This window comes from Mobula hypostoma, chromosome X1 (genome assembly GCF_963921235.1).
Source record: "Mobula hypostoma chromosome X1, sMobHyp1.1, whole genome shotgun sequence".
Classification (NCBI taxonomy): domain Eukaryota; kingdom Metazoa; phylum Chordata; class Chondrichthyes; order Myliobatiformes; family Myliobatidae; genus Mobula; species Mobula hypostoma.
The window spans coordinates 14,565,542-14,582,902 of NC_086128.1; the positions used below are offsets into that span (position 1 = coordinate 14,565,542).

General features: G+C 43.6%; 1 protein-coding gene across 1 annotated transcript in view; it reads left to right on the forward strand.

Moving 5' to 3' along the window:
* The window catches only part of LOC134340405 (receptor tyrosine-protein kinase erbB-4-like), a 138,693-nt gene that overhangs the window by 91,436 nt on the left and 29,896 nt on the right, over positions 1–17,361 (forward strand). The window contains exons 10-17 of the mRNA XM_063037587.1: positions 3,842–3,962; positions 5,321–5,394; positions 6,068–6,158; positions 6,958–7,166; positions 9,268–9,400; positions 10,651–10,741; positions 13,616–13,770; positions 15,363–15,434. Coding sequence (XP_062893657.1) covers positions 3,842–3,962; positions 5,321–5,394; positions 6,068–6,158; positions 6,958–7,166; positions 9,268–9,400; positions 10,651–10,741; positions 13,616–13,770; positions 15,363–15,434 — 946 coding nt within the window. The remainder of the gene's footprint in view (positions 1–3,841; positions 3,963–5,320; positions 5,395–6,067; positions 6,159–6,957; positions 7,167–9,267; positions 9,401–10,650; positions 10,742–13,615; positions 13,771–15,362; positions 15,435–17,361) is intronic.

Genomic DNA, 17,361 nt, shown 5'->3' on the forward strand with positions numbered 1-17,361 from the left:
ACAAATGCATATGAAACTCTGGGAACTCTAACAAGGTTTATCCAAAGACTATTTTTCTGGAACTTTATGTAAATATCAGTTGCATTCCAGAAAGCAGTTAGACACAAGGCGCAATCCTCAAAGTCTTAGCGGGCTTAAATCATTGTTCTCAACCTGTATTACATATGGGACAATTGCAGAGAGGTTGTGCTGAATTAATGATAATATTGCATTGTAATATTTAAAAACATTGTTAAAAATTACCAAACCAGTCCCAAAACTTTTAACGCAAACAAGAGGAATTTTGCAGATGCTGGAAATTCAAGCAACACACATCAAAGTTGCTGGTGAACGCAGCAGGCCAGGCAGCATCTCTAGGAAGAGGTACAGTCGACGTTTCAGGCTGAGACCCTTCATCAGGACTAACTGAAGGAAGAGGTAATCTCTTACTAATTCTTCCTTCAGTTAGTCCTGACGAAGGGTCTCGGCCTGAAACGTCGACTGTACCTCTTCCTAGAGATGCTGCCTGGCCTGCTGCGTTCACCAGCAACTTTGATGTGTGTTGCCAAAACTTTTAAGTGTGTTGCTTGAAATTCTAGCATCTGCAGATTTCCTCGTGTTTGCCCAAAACTACTGGCTTGCTTTGCCATGATCAAAATGTTTAATTGTAATGTTTTTCAGTTTCCAGTCTAGCTTTAGCAATTTTGTTAACTTATATATCTGCTTCAACAACTTGGCTGAATCCTGTTACTGTTCATAGTATTGTGACGTCTTCGGGCTGTATCATGCCTCAGTGTTCTGTACATTTTAAGAGCCTGGAGCCTCATTTTAGCCATATTAAAGCACTCATAAAATGCAAGCTGTTTTGCCTTCTGATATGTGACACAAACCTACTAATGAAAGTGAATCCGAGATTGAAAGGTTTGTCATATGAGGAGCATTTGATAGTTCTGGGCCTCTACTCACTGGAATTCAGAAGAATGAGGGGTGACCTCATTGAAACCTATCAAACATTGAAGGGTCTCAACTGAGTGGATGTGGAGAGGATGTTTCCTCTGGTGGGGGAGTCTTAAGACCAGAGGGACACAGCCTCAGAATAGAGGGGCATCCTTTTAGAATGGAGTTGAGGAGGAATTTCTTTAGCCAGAGAGTGGTGAAGCTGTGGAATTCGTTCCCACAGACAGACAGTTGTGGAGACCAAGTCATTGGGTATATTTAAGGCAGAGGTTAATAGATTCTTGATTAGTCAGGGCATGAACCTTACGAGCCTGACTGAATTTTTTGAGGATGTGACTAAACACATTGATGAAGGTAGAGCTGTAGATGTAGTGTATATGGATTTCAACAAGGCATTGATAAGGTACCCCATGCAAGGCTTATTGAGAAAGTAAGGAGGCATGGGATCCAAGGGGACCTTGCTTTGTGGATCCAGAACTGGCTTGCCCACAGAAGGCAAAGAGTGGTTGTAGACGGGTCATATTCTGCATGGAGGTCGGTGACCAGTGGTGTGCCTCAGGGATCTGTTCTGGGACCCCTTCTCTTTGTAATTTTTATAAATGACCTGGATGAGGAAGTGGAAGGATGGGTTAGTAAATTTGCTGATGACACAAAGGTTGGGAGTGTTGTGGGTAGTGTGGAGGACTGTCAGAGGTTACAACGGGACATTGAGATGAGAGGCATTGATCGTGTGGGTAGTCAGAGGCTTTTTGCCAGGGCTAAAATGGCTAGCACAAGAGGACACAATTTAAGGTGCTTGGAACAGGTACAGAGGAGATGTCAGGGGTAAGTTTTTTTTATTATGCAGAGAGTGGTGAGTGTGTGGAATTGGCTGCCAGCGACAGTGGTGGAGGCAGATACGATAGAGTCTTTTAAGAGGCTCCTGGATAGGTAAATGGAGCTCAGAAAAATAGAGGGCTATGGGTAACCCTAGGTAATTTCTGAAGTAGGTACATGTTCGGTACAGCATTGTGGGCTGAAGGGCCTGTATTGTGCTGTAGGTTTTCTGTGTTTCTATGAAGAGATATGGGGAGAAAGTAGGAGATTGGGGCTGAGAGGGAAATTGGATCAGCCATGATGAAATGGCAGAGCAGACTCGATGGGCCAAATGGCCTAATTCTGCTCCCATATCTTACGGTCTTATGGTCTTAAACATCTAGAGCAGGGGTTCCCAACCTTTTATTTTGTCATGGACCCCTACAATTAACCGAAGGGTCTCTGGGCCCCAGGTTGGGAACCCCTGAATTCTGGATTTAGGACTGAAACCCCTGCTCTAGAGATCCAAATGTTTTTCTTGTGACAAAATAGTCAGAACAGGGACATTCACCCTAATATGTCCCTGTTCTGACCATTTTGTCACAAGAAAAACATTCGGATCTCTAAGGCTATCTCCAGGTGGGATTACTGGAAGAAATCAGCCTTGCAAGGGTCTGATCTAGAAGCAGATCCATTAGTGAACAATATAGACAATACACAGTATGTAACTTGGAAAGATATCAGGGTTGGGAAATAATTTTGTAATATCAGAGTTTCAAACTGATGAAAGATAAATTCCACATTGATGCCAGAGATTCTTCATGAAGTCAACAAAAGGATTTGAGATTAGAGGTGGCAGCCACCAATGCTGCACTCCGTGTAAGAATTAATTAGATGTTGTGACGCTTCAGATTCTCCCTGAATCGATGGTCGATGATAGGCAAAATAGTTTCATATATCTGTAACCACTCTATGCCATTGGCTACATTCAGGACCCAGTTGTTTATACCTTTGCTCAGGATTTCCTAGCATATCTGAATGATACGCTCTGACAGAAGCATCCACTATAATTCTTTCTTTCTTTTTAAATCTTTTTATTGAATTAGTACACAAAAGGTAAACCATGTAGGCACTAATTGTTGCAATATAACTTTACAAGAGATATTAATACACAAAAAGAAGTTAGTACAAACAGTGCAGTTTAGATACACTATAAATAACACTGAAAGCTGGAGGTGAGCTAAGTGAGAGGGCCCCCTTGAACATCATTTCGCAAAATGCATGGAGTTTACTGACGTTATTGCTGCAGCACCACCTTCAGGTTGGAGAGGGCACTGCAAGTTGGACCATGCAGCATCCATTTTCTACACACATGTAAACAACCATCAATGGTACTTTAATTGATGGGCAGACTTCATTCTCTTTTTTTTGGCATTTTACCCTTTGCTGTCTCTTTGCTTGATGCACTCTTACAGGTGGATACATAATAAAAGCCCTGACAGACACTTTGTGGATATTTTTAACAAGTGATTACTGCTTTGGTTGGGATAATTAACTTGGGAGTTAAAGATTTGAAGGGAAGAGAACTTGCATTTCAATAGCACTTTTTATGGCCTTGAAATGACCCAGATTCTTCAAATCTGATAGAGTACCTTCTAAGTCTGGTTATAATTGCAAGATATCCATTCTGTGGGCGGCAAACTCCCAGAAGCAGCAATTGGATTAGCCTCAGATAATCTGTTTCAGAGATTTGATTGAGGGATAAACATTGGAGAGAGCTCCCATGCTTGTCCTCGATACTACATTTCGGAAAGGGTGCAATGTTACCATTTCATATCTTATTCAGAAGCTAGAACCTCCAATACAGCAGCACTGCACATGTGACAGCCTTGTGTGTACACAAGTCTCTGAAGTGGAACAAGTCTTCAGGGAATTTTGGACACGCTGGTGTCTGCTGGTTAAGAGCAACACAAACCTTGTGCTGCTGTCCGCAATACTAAGTATTGCCACTTAGTGAGCTGACTTCCAGACTCCAGAGGGCATTGGTTCGTAGAGGACCTCCACCCAGTACATTTCCTCAAATGTCCCTTCTGCTTCCTTGTTTGCACAGCATGCGAAGGCACTGGGGCTGGCAATCGATATCAGACTGTGGATTCAAAAAACATCGACAAGTTCATCAACTGCACCAAGATCACTGGCAACCTTGATTTCCTCATCACGGGGATCAAGGGGTAAGAAGCACTGACATTCCTTTGGATCGAAATGACTGGAAGTGTAATACTGAGAACACTGTGTAACCCTGGTGATGGAGAGGCATGCGGCCTTGCTTGTGTGCATCATCAGTCTCAGTCATGTAGGGGAAGTACATGTAACACACACAAAATGCTGGAGCAACTCAGCAGGTCAGGCAGCATCTATGAAAAGAGTACAGTCAACATCTCAGGCTGAGATCCTTCATCAGGACTGGAGAAAAAAGGATGAGGAGTCAAAGTACTCTCCAGTCCTGCTGAGGTGTCTCAGCCCGAAACATTGACTGTACTCTTTTCATAGATGCTGCCTGACCTGCTGAGTTGCTCCATCATTTTGTGTGTGTTGCCTGGATTTCCAGCATCTGCAGATTTTCTCTTGTTTGTGAAGGAAGTACATGCTGTGGCTTGGGGAATGCACAGTGATAGGGGTGTAAAAAAAAAAGATTGCAAGACCATCCTGTGCAAATCTTGGTTCAAGTTTGTCATTTTCAAGGAGCTGGGACCATGGTAACTTTTTCAGCTTGGTCAGTGGATGTTGTGGAGGAGAGCTGAATGGTAAATATGAGAGTGTTTCTCTCACTAAATCACATCTCCCAGCAATGTACCCTCCTGTTGTCTTTAAGTTACAATCACAGAATTGTTCAGCAAGGAGTCCACATCAACTCCTTGTAAAGTCTTGCAATCAGTCCCATTCCCAGTAGCCTTATGAATTATCCTTCCTTCAGTGTCTTACTGATTCCCCTTTGAAAGCTGTGATTGACTCTGTTTCCAAACCATAACCAGACTTAGCATAAACAAGAAGATTTTTCTCATGTCCTTATTTCACTTTGAACCAGTGTCCCCCGGAACCATTGCAGTGAACCTCCTCCATGCCCTTTCGAGGAACCTCACATCCTTCCTGAAAGATGTGACCAGAATTGGATGTAATACTCTGATTGTGTCCTAAAACAACCAGGTCATTTGTAACCATCCAACCACTGATCTGGCTGAAGTCAAACCCAAGGTCTTTGGTTTGTCTCTTATCAACCAAGTTATTTGAGTAGCTCTTTGGAGTGACACCTCCTGACGATGAACCATTTTCAACTCTCATTGAAGCATCAATTAAAATCAGTTGAGAACTACCTTCTTCCTCCAAGCTTTCAATTTGTTTGAATACAGTGTTCAAAAGTGTTTTTTTATATATTTGAGATTTGACAGCAGGGGGTTGCTTCAATATGTAATTATCCCAGTGTTTTGAGACTTCTTCCCAAGTATTTTTGCTGTTGAATTAGATTTTTAAGAGCTGGACAAATCTTTAGTTTTCCAACTGAATTTTCCCCTGCCTTTTTGCCTGGTTTTAGGGACCCGTACCACAAAACTGCACGTCTGGATCCAGAAAAGCTGAAGGTATTTCAAACTGTTCAGGAGATAACAGGTAGGCACCTTAAAAAGATGGTTAAAATTCTGGCGTGGGACCTAGTAGCTCAATCTTAAGCTAAGGTGACTCTTCAGGTTCAAAGCTGTTCTAGATTACTTTGTTGAGGGGATCTGCCTGGGGGCTGTAAAAAAAAATTGCTATCCGTATCTGCTTTACCTCAAGCCCAAGCCCATTCTGGTACTGGCCTAAAGGATGTGGAGTTCATGATATGATTGTATGTTGCTTTTCCTTAGATTAAGCAAGGGTCTGCAGTGTTTAAGTGCCGCCTTTGTAACCTGCTCCAGTTGTACTGCTCTGATAGTGTTACAGCTTCTGCCAGTACACAGGCCTGACTGACTGAACGTTAGTACTGACACAGTGAGGCTCATTCCAGCCACAGGCCCAAAGGGCTGCTGAGTGAGTGCATTAGGCCTCCAAAGCAGATAAAGGTGCAGAGTGGTGGCAAAGGTAACATTCACCCACATGCCTTTCCTGTCTATGTCTTTCCTGGATACTGACAGGAGAGTGTATTCTCAAGCAAGCATTAAAAGAGGGCTTAACGAAAGACCCTTGCACTATAGGCTATTTGGAACGATTTAAGGCAGAAACGTATTGAATCTAGACTGGTGTTTGAGAGTATGACCAGTTGATTGGTATTTCAAATCACTTAATGTGTTCTTCCCATTTTCAGGTTACTTGAATATCCAGTCCTGGCCAGAAAGCCTGGAGAATTTCAGTGTCTTTTCCAATCTAACTACTATTGGGGGAAGGACACTTTACAAGTAAGCACTCTCAGAAGCTGTGCATGAGAAGTGCAGTGCTGTGCCGACTGTTGGTTGTGGGTGGCGGAGGGGAGGGTGGCGTGTCATTTACAAACAGCGTGACAGCTCGTCGTTTGTGGAAATCGGGTTAGAATCAGGTGGGCTCTGGACGTATGTCCCTTCACTCAGGCCACCCCCTTCCTCCTCCTCACTGCCGTCCTTCTTCCCCGTGCTCACTTTCAGAAAGTGAAGAGCAGATTGTTGGGCAAAGTACTGGTTTATGTGGATTATAGTAACCCTCTAATCCAGGGCCATTAGAAGAGATAATGAAACAGATGAGCTTTATTTATCACATGTACATTGAAACATACAGTGAAACGCATCATTTGTGTTGATGACCAACACAGTCCGAGGATGTCTTAGTGCCCACAAGTGTCACCATGCTTCTGGTACCCACAGCCAACTAATACCAACTCGGGCGTGGGAGGAAGTTCAAGTAGTCACAGGGAGAACTCCTTACAGACAGCAACTGGAATTGAACCTCAACCACTGCAGCTCAGGGTGACGAGGCAGGGAGGTGAGACGAGATACTGTAGTCTTGTTACGTTTCCTGCCCTGAGGTACTGTGGGAACGGGCCCACGAGGGCTTGGCAAAAGCTCCAATGCATCAGTGTAGTGGAATGTAGGACTCCCTCCACAGTCAGTTGCTGGTCACAGTGTTTTATTGTGAGTACCGGGGGAAGCGATGGGCAAACTTAAGTGGGGAGCGACCAGACCAGAGCTCCTGACTTCTCACTCGACTCCCTGGTGTCTTTTCTAGCCGCGGCTTGTCCTTGATGATCATGAAGCTGCAGAATGTGACGTCTCTTGGGTTTCAATCACTGAAGGAAATTGGCGCTGGGAAGGTGTATGTGGCCTACAATAAGCAGCTCTGCTACTACAACACACTGAATTGGACAGTGCTGTATCGCCTGAAGACTTCCCCCCCTCCCCCCATCATCAAGGAAAACAAGCAAGGGAGAATCTGCCGTGAGTGAGCTTGGGATAGCGGGAGTGATCACGGGGTGTGGTCAGTGGGTAATGCAGGGTGGTGGTGGTGGGGGACAGCATTCTCTCCACAGCTCAACAACTTGCATTTACTCTACTGCCTTTCTCTATACCTTCTCACAGGAGCAATAATCTGATGAATTTTGACACCCAGCCATGTATGTGGTCAGGCCATTAAAAACTTGGTCAAAAGGGTAGGTTTTACAGAGAGATGGAAAGGATGGAAGAGAGTTGCAGAGATTTTGGGAGAGAATTCCAGAGTTGGAAGGGCAACCACCATTAATGTTGTTTAGGTGGCAAGGGATAGGATTTGAGCACAATAACAATGATAATAGATGATAAACTCCCAGGATCAAATGATTCCCAACCCAGGGTTCAAAGGACCTTGGTGAGCACATTGCATGACCATTCAAAGTTCTCTTTATTTGGAAACTGCTCCTATTAGGTTAAAAATTTGTATGTATTATTCTTCTTTATAGAAAAAATGAGAAAAGCAAACCAGGAATCTGAGGTCAGTTAACCTTCCAGTGATTGGAAAATTCCTAGTGCTTACATGTGAAGATAGTGACTGAACCTCTTGAAAAATTTTAGCTGATCAAAGGTGGACAGCATAGATTTAAAAAGGATAGATCATTTCACAAATCTGATTGCATTTTGTGTGGAGGTTATTAAATCAGTGGATGGGAATGTTGATGGATGGCACTGATATGGATTTTCCATAAGCCATTTGATGAAATCAACTAAAAGTTGAAGCTCATAGAATGGAAGGTCCATTATTGAGCAGGCTGGGAAATTAGCTGAGGGCAAGAGACAGAGACTTATCTATTACTCACATTAGCACGATGTGACCAATGATGGCCCATAAAGATCTGCTTTGTTACCATAACTATTCACCATATTTATAAATGATTTGCATGGGATAGGAAGTTATGTACCTAAGCAAAGCAGCATCCATCACCAGGGACCCCCACCACCCAGGTCGTGCTCTCTTCTTGCTGCTGCCATCAGGAAGAAGGTACAGGAGCAGTTATTACTCCTCAACCATGAGGATCTTGAACCAAAGGGGATAACTTCACTCACCCAACCCTACACTGAACTGTTCCCACAAACTGTGGACTCACTTTCAAAGACTCTTCATCTCATGTTCTCCATATTTATTGCTTATTTATTTATTATTATTATTATTATTATTTTGTTGTACTTTTTACTTTTTGTATTTGCATAGTTTGTTGTCTTCTGCATATTGTTTGTTTGTCTTGTGTGCAGTTTTTCATTGATTCCATTGTGTTTTTTTGTACTTACTGTGAACGCCCACAAGAAAATGAATCTTAGGGTTGTATATAGTGACATATATGTACTTTGATAATAAATTTACTTTGAACTTTGGAGTGTCCTGATGGCACAAAGATAGGCAGCATTATAAACAAAGATGGAAGCATTAAATTGTGAAAAGGTACAAATAGATTCAGCTAATGCCGGAAACAATGGCAAATTGATTGAGTATGGGAGAGCTGGGGAGGAAATTGGGTGTAGCAATATCACACTATTTCATGAAGATGAAGCACCTACTGGGGTCCTCTTTGGTTCTTCATGGGTAAAGGGGTTAAGGGTTATTGAGGTTAAAGGTGGGATAATGGGGTTGTAAACAACATCAGACACAACTGAATGGTGGAGTAGACTTGATGGGCCAATGGCCTTATTCTGGACTTAAACCCAAATCCTGTGGTACTCTGTATTTCCAGGTGAGGCACAAGTTGGATGCTGTGGTAGTTTCAGAAGGGAACTGAGAGAGGGAAATTGGTGGTGAAGTCCCTCTAATTTGGTAAGAGGAGTGAAAAATTCCTCTGGAAGGTGTGATTCTTTGCTGATCCCACAGATGACCTTTGGAAATTTGTCATGACTCTTCTAGATACCTCAGATAGACACTCATTTCACCTTTGGCCTTCTGATTGCCTTGAGGATATTCTTAAATTTAGAAAACAATATCTGTGCCCTTTGCTAAAGATGCTTCATAGAATTGAGCTAGGTTTAATCCTGGATTAAATCTGTTGCATGCTTGTGCTGATGTTTTTTTTCCCCACAGGGGCAGAAAAGAAGGTGTGTGATCCCTTGTGTTCCAGTGATGGTTGCTGGGGGCCAGGCCCAAGCCAGTGTTTATCCTGTGCCTTCTATAGACGTGGTGGAACCTGTGTGAGAAACTGCCATTTCCAGGAGGGGTAAGTGACTGTAACACTCACTGTATGATTGGTAGTCACTTCCTGAAATACATTACTGTTACTCTCGATGCCTGTTCCTTGCTCTCTCCCCTCCATCTACTAGATTGTAGGCTTTACCTCAAGCATACCACAGTCGTATCTAATTTGGTAAGTGGTGTGAAACATTCCTCTGGAAGGCGTAAGTTAGCTCAAAATTGGCAAATGCTGGAAATCTGAAGTAAAACAAGAAAATGCTGGAAATACTCAGCATTTACAGCAAAAGAAACAGTTAATGTTTCAGGTCAAAGACGTTTCATCAGTATTTTCACCTGCTCATTTGTCAGAGTTTCCTGTCAATTTGCTCTAAACCTCTGAAGTAGGTCTGCTACTCCTCCAACCCAACCTGCAAAGCATCTCATTTCAAGTTTAATTTTAACGATAACGTCCTTCTCAAATGTCCCAGAAGGCTTCACATTCCAGGAATTATTTGCAACTGCAGGAGCTGTTGTAATGTAAGGAACTTTACATCCACAAACAGCAGTGAGCTGAAGAATAAATGAATCCATTGTTCAGTGGGAGCGCTGGATGAAGGTGAACCGGTGTGTCGGGACCTGAGGCCAGTGGCCTCCAGATAGACTCGAACGGGTCTGTAACATTCAGCCGAATGACTGGAAACAGGACATGGGGCCACGGTCTTATCTGAAAGGTGACACCAGGGAGGGGCTGGCATGAACAGCAGAGATAAGTTTAGGAGGAAGCTGGAGGAAAAAAAATAGGAGATGGTGACAGAGGGGAAATGATGTAGTCGGGTGGGAGGAGAAATGCTTCTTCCTGTGCTGAAAATTCGACTGAGTCAAAAAGACTCAGGCATCCCCAGACATCTGTAACTTAGCTTGCAACAGTTGGAGAAGGCTGTTGGCTAAGTTGTTTGAGGCAGGGTCCCTGGCTTGTGCAGAGGAATGCAAGGCTGCTGGAGTGTGACCCAGTATTCAGATCTGCACTCACCCATTCCGATACTGCAACTGTATAGTTACATATGAATTAAGAGCAGGAGTCAGCCACTGCACCTCTTGAACCTCATCGGTCATTCAATAATCACCTCATGGCTGATTTGATTATAACCTCAGCACTGTGTTCCCGCCTGCCTCTGGTAACCTTTGACCCGCTTGCTTATCACCAATAAGTTCATGGGTGGATGTGAAGATCAAAGGTGTAAATCCAGCATCAACGGTGTTACGGAATCAGTATATACACCACTGTTCTCTCGACAGAGTGCAACGAGAGTACGCTGAGGGCTCCACGTGTATGCCATGTCACCCAGAGTGCAAGAAGATCAAGGGAGGACCCACCTGCAATGGAACGGTAAGGGGAAACTTGCAGTAGAACTGAACAGAATTTTTGCTTTGGTTTTCATATTCCATATTCAGTCGCCTTTGGATTGTGAAAGTGTGGTGGAGATTGATACCATTTCTTGTCTGGAGACATCTGCAAATTTCTGTACAACAGCTGGCTGCAGAATTCCCATCAAGTGGCACCCACTCCTGCAGGTGCCAGTGACTAGGATAGATACCAGCTGCTTGACACAGCCAAACTTAGAGGGAAAATCTCAAGAAGCTGCAGAGATAAAGACAGACAGTGACTGCATTTTGAAATGGTCTATCAAACGTGCTACTGTCTCTTTGAATGATGTCTTGCACCCTGCCCTTCTTATAAGGCTATTTGTTTTGGGCTTTGCAGTTTGCAGTGTTTAGGCAATGGCAGTAGGAAGCTAATTGTATCACTCGTAGCAAGCTTCCAACACAGCATGGCTGCTGCAATTTTATTTCCGTCAATTCAAATGAAAATTGTAGAATTTTACAGCTTACTTGGCACTTGGCACCACTTTACTGGTTGGGCAGGTGGTTTGTGGAGGGGTCCGTACTGCACCAGCTCACCCCCAAATGCCGAAGGGTAAAGTTAACCTTAATTCACAGAAAGACTTAACATGCAATCTCAGGTAACTGAAAACAAAACAAATTTTCTTATTATTTCACTCTTCCTCCATGTTCTCTCTTCTGGCTATGTCACCTCTCCAGACTTAATGATTTCAAGTTCAAGTTCAATTGTCATTTAATTATGCATGAGTACCCATGAACACAGCCAAATGGAACAGCCATTCTCAGGGAGCAAGGTGCAAAACATTAAGTACCAACAGTCATACACAGTAGGATCTGCCCCTCACAAAGCCATGCTGACTATCCCTAATCAGACTAAATTTCTCTAGATACTTGTAAATCCTGTCCCTAAGAACACTCTCCAATAGTTTGCTCACCATTGACATAAGGCTCACTGGTCTATATTTACTAGAATTATCCCTATTACTTTTCTCAAACAATGGAACAACATTTTTCATTCTCCAATCTCTGGTACTACTCCTGTGGCTAGTGAGGATGAGATTAGATTATGAGGACACACAATCCTCTTTTATTGTCATTTAGTAATGCATGCATTAAGAAATGATACAATATTCCTCTGGTGTGATATCACAGAAACACAGGACAGACCAAGACTGAAAAACTCACAAAAACCACATAATTATAACATGTAGTTACAACAGTGCAACATACCATAACTTGATGAAGAACAGGCCATGATCACAGCAAAAAAGTTCAAAGTCTCTCGAAAGTCCCACATCTCACACAGACGGGAGAAGGAAGAAAACTCTCCCTGCCATGCCCGACCACAGTCCGACTCTGAGTCGTCCGAAAACTTCGAACCTCCGATCAGCCCTCCGACACCGAGTACCGAGCACCATCTCTGCCGAACGCTTCGACCTCAGCCTCGGTTGCCAGCAGCAGGCAAAGCCGGGGATTTTGGGGCCTTCCCATCGGAAGATTCTCGATCGCACGGTAACAGCGGCAATGAACCGGCAATTCAGAAATTTCTCCAGATGTTCCTCTGTGCTTTCACGTCTGTCTCCATCAAATCTGAATTGTCCACGGCCCCTATTTAATGGATACGATATCATTTTACCGGAGAGCTGCGCGCGCTGCCATCTTCTCCTCCCACCTCCACTAAGACCATTGGCAATGCCCCAGCAATCTCTTCTCCTTGCTTCCCTTAGTAACCTGGGGTATATCTTGTCTGGCCCTGGGGACTTGATCTATCCTAATGTTTGTCAAAGGCTCCAACACTGCCTATATCTTAACCCCAATGTGCTCCAGCACATTAGCCTGTTAAATTTAAGAAGTCTACCACAAGCAGCCATTCCTCCAGTTGTTTTGCTCTGCTGATCCTCTCCACTTCTCTTTCCTCCCTTAAGATCCTCCTTAAAACTCACCTCCTTGACCAAGGTTTTGACCATCTGCAATAGCCCGATGTGCCCACTCTATCATTCAGTAATATCATGGCTGATTTTCAACCTGAGCACCAGTTTCCTGCACAAACTCCAGATCCCCTGATAATGCTCTTGTGAAGTCCCCAGAATATTTTTACTATATTAAAGAATCATATAAATGCAAAGAGGGATGATGATTGGCTTCTTCCCAGACCATAGCTTTATTCTTTGATTGTTACCTTCCAGGAAGGACACAAGTAGTTAACACTGTCCTAACAAAGTGTGGCTTCAGTTTGGTATGTGGACAAGGGCAACCTCTGGTACCCGTCACTAGCTAGTCATTATCAAGTGCACAGCTGTAGATATCTGAACTGTTAGCCTTGATATATTAGCCAAAGAGGAAGTGGCCTTATTTGTCACATGTACATTGTAACATTGAAACATACAGTGAAATGTGTTGTTTGTGTCAACGACCAACACAGTCCAAGGATGTGCTGGGGGCAGCCCGCAAGTGTCCAGCGCAAACACAGCATGCCCACAACTTACTAACCCTTACTAACCTGTATGTCTTGGGAATATGGTGGGAGGAAACCGGAGCGCCCGGAGGAAACTCATGCAGTCACGGGAGGAACATACAAATTCTTTACAGACAGCGGCGGAATTGAACAAAAATCCTGCAATCTGCTCTGCTACCTGGATTGAAAAGATTGGGAAAGTTAATGAGGTAAATTGCAATTAATTAGTATGAAACCTAGATTGTGGTAGAAAGGAAAACCAAGAGAAGGAGAAAGTTTTGAGGTTTTTGGAAAAATAAAGGCTGACTACAGAGAAGTGAGGGCAGAGGAGTGAAAGGATGTTATTTGTCCAACAAAATAGTGGTTTTGCCTGACAAAACTTCATCCATTTCTCCATTCTCTTAGGGACCTGCTCACTGCTTTCAGTGTGCTCATTATAAAGATGGACCCAACTGTGTGCAGAAGTGTCCTGAAGGAATCCAGGGAGAGAGAGGTCTCATCTTCAAATATCCAGACAAGAACAAAGAATGTAAACCGTGCCATGAGAACTGCACACAGGGGTGGGTGCAGATAATAGTAACCTTTGAAATTTGTCAAATATTGCTGTTGTTTTTGTTTCTTTGCACCTTTCCCTAGCAGAACAGTGTGTACTGGAAGGATTCACAGACTGGTTAAGTCTTCAAAGGTGGTGTGCTTTTATATCATTGCACTCTTCTGTTGGAGAACAGTGTTGAATAGGGGCAGGTTCTGTGGGGTGAGTACCAGTGTGACAGGTTATAATTCCATGGGTATGAACATTTTTTTACAATTCAGTGTGACAGAGGAGCAGGGTGGTGTGGCAAGGGGGCTACGTTTTATGGACAATCATAACCCGTATGATGAGTTTAGAGAGGAAGCATAACCTCTTTGTTGAATAAGCTCACCCACCTCCATTCCACCCTCCACCAGAAGGTTAGACATTGTCCAGGACTTGTGCCCAGATCGGATTATTACACAATGGTCCCCTGTCAGAAATGTCTATGTTGGACATTGAGTTGATGGAATCAGGCCTAATTTCAAGAATTGGGCAGTACTGGGGTGTTAAGGCTCCTGCGTGAGTGATAACCACCTGGATTCATTATGGGAGTTGGGTGTAAAGTCTCAATGTTGGCAGGAACCAAACCCCTGAAGCTAACGACACAGCAGACCGGAAGTCTGCGTGTATTAGTAATGCTGCCTTGGGTTTGTGCCACAGTATAGTGAGGACAAGGGTTCTGATCTTATCCAGCCTAGGAACAGAGAGTGAACAAAGCTATGTTAAGTTGCAGCTGCATCTAATATTGATTAGACCACATTTGGAGTACTGTGTACTGTAGAAAGGATGCGGTCACAACAGAGGGAGTGCAGACGAGATTCACCAAGATGTTGCCTGTGATGGAGGGTTGTTGTTTTAAGGAGAGACTGGATAGGTTGGGTTAGGGTACTATCATCTTTTTTTCCAGGGTAGAAGAGTCTAGGGCTAGAGGGCACAGGGGAGAAAGTTAAAGGAGATCTCAGCATTAAGTTTTCCACACAGATGGTGATGGGTATATGGAACATGCTGCCAAAGGCAGTGGAGGAGGCAGATACCATTACAATGTTTAAAAGGCATTGGACAGCCCCATGAATAGGAAAGGAGTAAAGGGGTAAGGGTCTATTGCAGCCAAATGGCATTGGCATAGATGGGCACCATTGTTGGCCTAGATAAGGTGGGCCAAGGAGCTTATTTCTCTGCTGTATGGTTCTCTCCTCTGGTGTATCTCTCTCGAGCAGACAATCTGATCACCCACCTCCCAGTCGGATGAAGGTTCTAGAGTTTTGAGTTTTTTCTGATGAGCAACAGAGGGGTAATGCATGAGGGGGAGACTTGTTAAGTGCAAAGCGTATTCTTGGTGCAAACACCGTTCTCCGAATATATCCTCCCAGGATTTTAATTGGTGTTTCTAACCAGGTTGTCACTTCTTTGCTATGAACTGCTTTGTGGTTTTACTTGTTATTTTTGTATTGCTGTGAAACCAGGTGCCGAGGTCCCGATGCTGCGGATTGTGGTGAAGTTGTCCATAGGTACCGTTAATCGACTGCATGTGTGCCTCCTTATGATTTTCACCTTTCTCTTTATCTGATTGAAATACAGGTGTAAGGGTCCTACTGGGCTGGATTGCTCTCGCTATCCTTGGATGGCCCCCATCAAAGCATTACACAATAGGTAACATCCTCTCCACCTGCCCCTTTGAACTACAGCTGTGACATGTGACATACAACTGCAATATGAGATCTGCTTCAAGAAGGGGTACAGAACCAACAAGAGAATTTTGCCTTTGTTTTGAATAGTAATTGTGTGAGCACACCCGGCCTGGTGGTTTGTGTGGTGGAAAAGGCAGAGCTACAAGAGAGTCAACTTGGGTGAGACTGCAATACAGGGTTAGTGGCCTTGGTTTTCCATTATAGGTGCCCGCCAATATTCAGCTCAGCTGCAGTTAGTGGAATTAAATAAAACCAGAGATGGCTAGAACTAATCAGCAAATCAGGCTGCACCTATGGGGAGAGTAACAGTTGGCCTTTTGAGTCAGTAAGCTTTCATGCCTGGTGGTTAATTCCATTCTGAATTTAGTTGCCAGGACTGTGTACGGTGGAGAGGAATTGCCTTATACTGTCTGATTTACTACTTTACCTGAATCAAATTCCAACACTAACTGGAGCTTAAGTCCCTGATTGTGCATTCAGTTAGCTGTTGTAAATTGACATAAAAATTGGGATTCTACATCTGCTATTTGAGATCAAGCTTTTGGGAGAAGTGAGGAGTGGATTGCTGGAAATCAGTTGGGATTTGCACACCTGATCACTATCAGTGGCGAACTGCAGAATCAGAATGACGTTTATTATCACTGTCCTATATGAAGTGAAATGTGTTTTGCAGCGCAGTACAGTGCAAAGACAAAAAGTTATTATAAATTACAAAATACACAAGGCAAAACAAAAGGAATAGTGAGGATGTGTTCATGGACAGTTCATAAATCTGACGGTGGAGGGGAAGAAGCCGTTTCTAAAACACCGAGTGTAGGTCTTCACACTCCTTCACCTCCTTCCTCAAGGTAGTAATGAACAGAGAGCATATCCCAGATGTTAAGGGTCCTTACTGACGGATGCCACTTCTGTGAGGCACTACCTTCTGAAGATGTTCTAGATAGTGGGGAGGGTCCTGAATCACAGGTTAGCTATTCAGTTTCCGTTCTTATACCCGGGTGGAAAAAGAAAAGTCTCTTCTATGGCCACTCCCCATATTCTGATACTGTGCGGGACACAGCCTACAATTCAGGTAGTCTGCAGGATGTGAAGAACTGAACAAGATCTTAGTAGGAGCCTTATGTTGTACTCCATGTCACAACACCCATTATGTACCATCCCTGTTGATCAGAAATATCCATCTATTTTTAATACTCTGTTTTGAAATTAACAAGCACTCAGTTACATCATCTGCTACCATCAGCCCCATTTCCCAGAGTTGTGATGCTCCCTGTGTGTCTGTATCAATGCTTTCATTGGGCACTGTTTTGATTGCTGCATGATAACATTCATTCCCATCAGCATTTTCATCCTGCTTTGGCTGTTGTTTCCGCCTCCTGTCAGACCTCACCTGTTCAAGAAATCCTCTGCTTTTGTTAAATACATTTTGGTCAAGATTTTGGTTGCAGTGGGGGCTGTCCTGATGCTCAGTTGTAGGGTGCACTGTCATAGATGGCATTGAGCACCAAGGTACCCCTCACCAACCTCCCTACTTGATCTTGGATCTGAGTTGCTTTAGGTAATCTCATTCCCAAGGGGAGAACTTGGAGGGGGGAAAATGGATTTTACTGCATTTTTGTCAATCTGAATTCACACTAGTCATAGTTTCAATTACAACAGAGAGTTCTTTACAGGTGAGGTACTTACGGCTTCACTTAACAGCGTGACTATGACTTGTACCTTTTAAAGAGTGCAGTGTTGGGTATGAATTAATGGTTAAGGATGGAAACATTGCTATATTGCACCAGGTATCAACCTGGAAACTTGAAGCCAACCAGTCAAGGTTGCACACCAGTCAGAGCTACAAAATGCTCTGGTCCCAGCGGATGGCATGTGTATATATTTCATTC